The sequence below is a fragment of the Morone saxatilis genome, unplaced genomic scaffold (assembly GCF_004916995.1).
Source record: "Morone saxatilis isolate NCDOM2014 unplaced genomic scaffold, NCSU_SB_2.0 Contig12, whole genome shotgun sequence".
NCBI classification, from domain to species: domain Eukaryota; kingdom Metazoa; phylum Chordata; class Actinopteri; family Moronidae; genus Morone; species Morone saxatilis.
In genome coordinates this window covers 5,024,122-5,031,100 of record NW_023339674.1, presented here as the reverse complement: position 1 = coordinate 5,031,100, position 6,979 = coordinate 5,024,122, and the positions used below count along the sequence as shown (strand labels likewise).

At 38.6% G+C, this 6,979-nt stretch overlaps 1 protein-coding gene across 1 annotated transcript in view; it reads left to right on the top strand.

The window, feature by feature from the left end:
* LOC118322005 (contactin-associated protein-like 4) overlaps positions 1–6,979 on the top strand; it is a 90,034-nt gene that overhangs the window by 75,045 nt on the left and 8,010 nt on the right. Inside the window, exons 18-20 of the mRNA XM_035653583.1 lie at positions 1,543–1,782; positions 4,118–4,342; positions 6,074–6,207. Coding sequence (XP_035509476.1) covers positions 1,543–1,782; positions 4,118–4,342; positions 6,074–6,207 — 599 coding nt within the window. The remainder of the gene's footprint in view (positions 1–1,542; positions 1,783–4,117; positions 4,343–6,073; positions 6,208–6,979) is intronic.

Genomic DNA, 6,979 nt, shown 5'->3' with positions numbered 1-6,979 from the left:
AAAAGATGAAAAAAAAAGGGCCCTGTGATTAAAGGTGTTTGGGAATACGAAATGATGATTAAATAAAACAGCTTTAGATGATCCGACACACCAAATATCCCTTAAGTAGTGTAGATTTATCCTGGGCTCGAGGCCCCCACCTTGGAGCACGAGACCAGGTCCAGGATGTGACAGTAAATGAAACTGTAATGAAACAGTTAAGTTCTTGGTCTTGCTTTTTGTATTCTAACTCCATGTGATGAGCCTCTAAAGCTGCTTAAGTGCCTGAACTCTCACGGTCATATACAGGGTTTTTCTTTTGACTCCCGCGGGACTTTTTTCTTTGGCAGCTTCTGTGCTTTGTTTCTTTCCCTTGGTCAGAGGTTTTGTCCCTCAGGAGTCTGCCACTGTTCTTTTAGCCAAAGTGCACTAAGGATTTGATCCTTTTTTGCAGTCACAACCAGTATGTTCTAGAAATGCCACATCCTATCATTTAATAGAGGTTTGCTGTCCTCGTGTAATCAACCAGTTTATTATTGAGTTGTTTAGAGAATATTTAATTAAATTTCTCACTCTTTGTGCTCTCAGTGTTGTCTGTTTTCTAACTTGTGCTGCAGAAGGAGACTAGAGCCTCACAGAGGTTTGTGATATAGGGGTATTAAAAGCTGCTCTGGCTGAACATTTGAAACTTCTCCAGATTCAAACTGCGAGAGTAACACCCTGCCAATTCTAGTCTGCGAGAACAATAACAACTGTCATGCGTGCATATAAAATTAGACGTCGCCAGCTTGGAACTCTGGGAGAAATGTAATTTTGCCAACTCTGAACTCTGTGAACAGTGTGAGGTCGCTACAGTATATTAGAATAATAATTGTCAGGTGAAAGGAGGAGGCCTGTTAGTGGAAAGGATGAATATCAGACACCAGATGGCTCATCAGCCACTCAGTTAGCCAGTCAACAGCCAGCACAGTGATATAAGCAGTGTCATTGTCTCAGTGCCCTGCAGAGCAGACATGGTCTTGTTGTGCTGCAGTGGCAACATGTGGTTGTCAATCATAATTTACTGCAGGGAAGACAAAGATATTATTGATTTACAGTCATACAAAGACACAATGAGAGGAAGAGTGTGACCATCATTGCCTTTTCCGCCCAATGAAAAGTTATGCTGTAATGAATACTGAATTGGCCCCTTCACTTCTCCAGCTAAACCGATCATTGAGACTGACAGGGCACTCAGTTCAATAGGCTTGACACCCAGTGACTGATTGAAGCTTATTGCAACCAGGCTTTTTTTCATTTTCAAATTATTTTTCAGTCAGCCTCATGATACTGACAGTCTAAGTGAAAGTATAAGTGAATACTTTTTGCATTGGATGTAACATTATACAAGACTTTGTTCATATTTTTTATTGTTGAAGACAGAAGACGAAGAGGAACATGTTACACATGTGACTGGTACTGGGCAGGTTCTATGCTCTGATATCTAATGTTGGTCAGATCCAACACAACTCAGTGGAGAAAGGTAGTGTATCATTTGACCAGTGATTCTTCTTTTGTTGGCAGGAGGAACTGCGTCCAGACAGAAAGGCTTTTTGGGCTGCATTCGCTCTCTGCAGCTGAACGGCGTCACTCTGGACCTGGAAGAGAGGGCCAAGATCACCCCAGGGGTCCGACCTGGATGCCCGGGCCACTGCAGCAGCTACGGCTCGCTTTGCCAGAACCAGGGTCGCTGTGTGGAGAGAGCCAGTGGTTTCTCCTGCGACTGTGGCCAGTCTGCCTACACTGGATCCTTTTGTCATAAAGGTACATATAATCAAAGACACACTCCTGCAGGTAAATGCACAGATCTAAAGACTAGATATTATGTTTCTTAAAAGTAACAATAAATACATTTAATGTCTGTAAAGGTCAGTTTTGCTACCGTTTTTCAAGCTACTTCTTTTAACATGATCTTTTATTATAGCTAAAGAAACATTATTTCAGATCTGTGAAGTTTTAAGTTCACCAGAGATTTCAAGATCCAACAACATCCAGACAGATCCAATTAAATTTGACAGACAGATTTACACACTGGTTGGTGAAACCTGAGAAAAGCATGATCTGATATCATCTTGAAAATAAAAAGAGATGTCTCTTCCAACTTCTTGAAAATAAAAAGAGATGTCTCTTCCAACTTCTTGAAAATAAAAATAAATGTCTCTTCCAACTTCAAATTGGCTCATTTAGTTTTTCATCCCTAAAACTGCGTTGACAATTTAATTTCCTTTTGCATAATTTAGCATGGAGTTAATTATAGGTTTGTGTCTAAGGAAGGCAGCTGTTATAAAACGGCTCCAGACATCATTCATGAGGTAAAGAATAGCAAAGAAGAGTATTTTAATGCAATGTAGCTTTTAAAGAAAATATTTATACTTAATATCATCATTAAAATTCCTGTATAATATTCCTATAATATTAAGGGACTTTTTAGTAAATAAAGTTACAACATTAATATGTTTAAACATATCAGAAGTAAAATGGTCTTTCCTGTATCTCAATATTGAATTCCTAACCTAGTACCTTTATTTCCTCTTCATCATGTTGTATTGTGCCTACACCTACTTCAGGGAGTTTGTAATGTTTCTGTCATATGGTATCAGTATAATATTAGAGTCGTGACTGTTTTGATTTGAGCAGCAGTGTACTCTCCTGCTCTCAGAGGTTCTCCATATAAAGAGGAAGATTTGTTTGCATGTTAAATATGGCAGTCAAAGGCAGTGATGCATTAGTCAGACTCAGAGAATAAAACACTTACATCAGGAATACCACATCCACTGCAATGGGATGTGAAGGTCCCGGCACAGAAATGTCTCTTATACATTTCATATATATAAGATATGTATATATGTAAGATTGTATCTGGCTTACAATCCGGACATGCAAACATGTTCACTGTTCTATATAATTTTGCTCTTGTATTTTTGGTTTAGGAAAGGGTTAAAAAAAAAAAACGTGCCAAAACTTGACACCTGCCAGCGTTGTTCAGGAGAGGGGTTGGCAAACAGTCGAATTTCAAATATTCTAATATTAATTATTTTAGGATGTATCTCAATTCTTTCAGACAAACAGCTAGAATAAAAACTACAACAACAACAAAGTTTAAATGTTAAAGCTTTATAAAACACAATAATTATGGCTTATCATACCCTGGTGCTTTAATGAGGAGGAGAGAGCAAAGATCAGACAGCTTTTTGAAGAGGATCCATCAGTACACAGACATTAGACTGACCCTGAGTGTCTCGTTCACTGTCTGCACAGTTTGTCCTCTTGACACTCGTTTTGAGTGGGTCATAATGAGCCCATTCTGTCCTGAAGGTCAAGAATCTGTGTTACCTTAAAGAATTCTTCTGGCCCATCATGCCATTGTGTCCACAATGTAATGCATCAAAAGCTTGTTGTCTTAAAAGTCAACATAATGTCAAACTATGTCAATGCCGTAGAAATATGTTGTTCTATGTTATTAAAGAAATAGTTCAACATTTTGTCTGTTCTGCAGCCAGAAGTCGGTTAACTTAGTTTCACACAAAGACTGAAAACAGGGAGAAACAGCTAGCCTGGCTTTGTCCAAAGGTAACAAAACCTCCACCTCTAAAGCTCACTTATTAAAATTTTTTTCATTTTCTATTTCTTGGTTGGTCACTGTTACTGGAGTTTTGATGTCATTGCGAGGTTGCCAGGCACCCTGAAATGGAAATGAATGTGCCCAGACAAGAAATAGTCCCACATATAACAACAATATAACAATGCTGGTAGGCAGATTTTGTCTAACCAGCTGCTGGTGTATGCTTTATATTAAGCAGATATGAGACCACTATATTCACTCTCAAGAAAGCAAATAAGCCTATTTCCAAAAAAATATATTGTAAATTTATTGTATAATTTATCAGTTTCATGCATGTGGAGTCCACGTTAAAGAAACACTAATAATTTCTGATGATATTAACTCAACTGCAAATACATTTTATTATATTTCCAGAACATTCAACATATAAAAACAAAAGTATTTTTACAGATTTGCAGATGCAATACAGAGCGACATTAGAGAAGTTCAGAGCTCCACAACTGACGCATCCAAATACTGTAATTTTCTAACTTTCAGAGGTTTCAGCCAGCTTTAAGTCGACAACGTCCATCATCTACATCCTTAAGGAGCCCTATGAACTGAGCAGGAACAGCAGTGCCATGCCTTCCTCCATCTACTCTGATATGACGCTGAGAGGAGAAAATATCTCCCTGAGCTTCAGGACCAGTCAGAGTCCTGCTCTGCTGCTCTACATCAACTCTTTCTACAGGGAATACCTTGCCCTGCTCATCAACGAACATGGTGAGGACAATGAAAAAGATTTGTGTCTCGTTTTGGCCAAATTTAACTGCAAGAACCCTCTCTTATCTTATCCTTCCTGCATTTTCCTAAATTCAACTGTCCTCTCTTCTCCTCTTGATTCAGTCTACCGTTCCTCTTCTCCATGCAGCCAAGCTAATTGTTATGCACAGTGTCAGGTTTAAACATTGGGTGCAGTTACTTTTAAATGAAAATTCTGTTTTTGACGGGTGCCTTTCTTTCCCTTGTTTTTGCCACTGTCATTATTTATTGTGCTCACATTTTCATCACTCGTTTCACCGCAAGCTTCACATAGCTTCAGTTGGCAGGGAGCAATTCCAGCATTCCTGTGTCGTATAATAGGATTTTCCATTATGCAGTGTCTGTAACTTGTAAATATAGCTGTATTAGACATTCCTTTTTAATTAGCATTAAGTGGAGTTCAGCTGTTGGATATTTCTTTTGTAATCAATCCATTATATTGGCATAATGTAGAAAATTGAAACCTTTAATAAAAATAATTGGAGGTATCCATTAAACCCACTGGGTAAAACTTTCAGCTTTTTAAGTGACTGAGAGAAAACAGAGGAACAGTGGGTTCTGAATAGTTGATCAAGTTGTCTTCAGGTAGCCACACTCTTTCTAACGTATCTAATTAAATTCCAGAGGGAGGTTTCTTTTGGATGCTTCAAAAAGGATTTTCTCACGTTTCTCTTTTTTGCTGCTGCAGTAACAGAAGCCTCAGTCTAAGTCACTCACTGAGAGCCTGAAACCCCCTCTGCCCTCTGCAAAACTGTTTTTATTATCAAGATGTGCTCATAATATAGGGAAATTGCTCCCTATTAGTCTGCGTTTGAAAAAACACAGAAACATAGCGATAGCATTAAGTATGTGTTTGGAAAAAATATTATTTCTTGTCATTACTGCTCATCTGTAAAGTCTGCAGACATCTTAGAGCATTTAAATTATCTCAGCACAGTGGAATTTATTATGTGTAACACTAAAAAAATTGAAAATTAATTTTATATCATGGAGTTTTATTTAAAGAGATAAAGTATTAATCCTTGCAGTATTAACTGGTTTGTAGCTTCTTAATTCAGCAGCTGGTATCTTGGAACATCAGATATCTGGATGAAGCTTCCTTTCTTTGAAGGAGTGAAGACTCCTCGCCTAAGTCTACTAAGAGCTAAGAGTGTGGAAACATTGGAGTAAAATGGCTTAAGTGCTTAATTAATTATCAGACTAGTTGCATTTTTTTCTTGGGTCTTTTTCTTGGAAATATTTGTACCAGTCAGCAATATTGTAAAGATTAGATCAGATTATCTTGCATTTTTAGCGTTGAAGACAGTAATTCCTGTATTGCTGGTTTATTGTTGTTGTTAAGTCGATGCTTGTATAGTTTACCTCTACAGTTTTTAGAAACAGCTTGTATCTGTTTTATATCTTACAACCAATATTCATTATTAAGTGACCTCTAACAATAAGTCAAATTGCCCCGTAGGGAGAAATAAACCTCTACTCTACATCTGTTATATTGGTGTTACCTCAGATTTAACTTACAACATTAAGGTAAAGTAATGAAACATTGGCTCTTTGACTAAAATTAAGACTATCTTAGTAACAAAAGAAAACACTTTCAGGAATTCTCTTAATCTTTTTGAAGACTTTTCTGAATTATTCTGCGTGTGCTTGCATTAAAGAGTACGATTATTTTGTTGTTTTGTGTTGGCAAAGATGAGCTGGAATTAAGGTACAAGTTGCACAGCAGCAGAGACGTGGAGGTGCTGTGGAGCAGAGTCACAAACTTGGCTGATGGACGTCTGCACACAGTGACCGTCAGAAGGCTGGCAGACTCTGTCTCTGTTCAGGTAAAGCACACACCAAATAATTCACACCGTGTTACAAAGATCACTGCAAGCAGGGACGTGTTTAGACATAGACACTGTGAACCAAAGGGAAGGACTTCTTGTAATTAATTTGCCTTTAAAAGTCTGTCACACTGACATCCAAATTGTGCTGCACTGCTCAAACAGCACAATACTCTAATAATGAGAGGGATCTACAAGCAGACTGCACAGGGACACTAGTAGGGGTGATGCTCTTTCTCCCGCTGCAATCGAATCATGTATACAGGGACATGAATACCCAGCTTACTTGTGTTCCATGCTTTAATATCATAGTATAATCCAAGCTGGGATGATACTCATGAACAGGAAACTTGTAAACTTGTGAGCAGGTGCGTGCTAATGTCGAGTCCCCTATACCAAAAGATAAAATTATAAAAAAAATAATCTACACCCCTACACAATGAAAGAAAAAATGCCTTGAGCAGATCCACAGGACCAATCCAGGCATCTTGATAAGGTATCTGCTATAAAACCAGATGTTTTCTCTGTGAATGACAGCAGTCAAAAACATCCTTTTGTGCCCTATTGCGGCAGTAGCTCAGTGTGTAGGGATTTGGCTTGGGAACCGGAGGGTCGCTGTTTCAAGTCCCACAGACCACAAAATATGGAGTGTGGACTGGTAGCTGGAGAGGTGCCAGTTTCAGCTCCTGTGCACTGCCGAGGTGCCCTTGAGCAAGGCAACATAATCCCGAAACCTGCTCATGAGGCCCTGGTAATGCGGCAGCCCCATCAC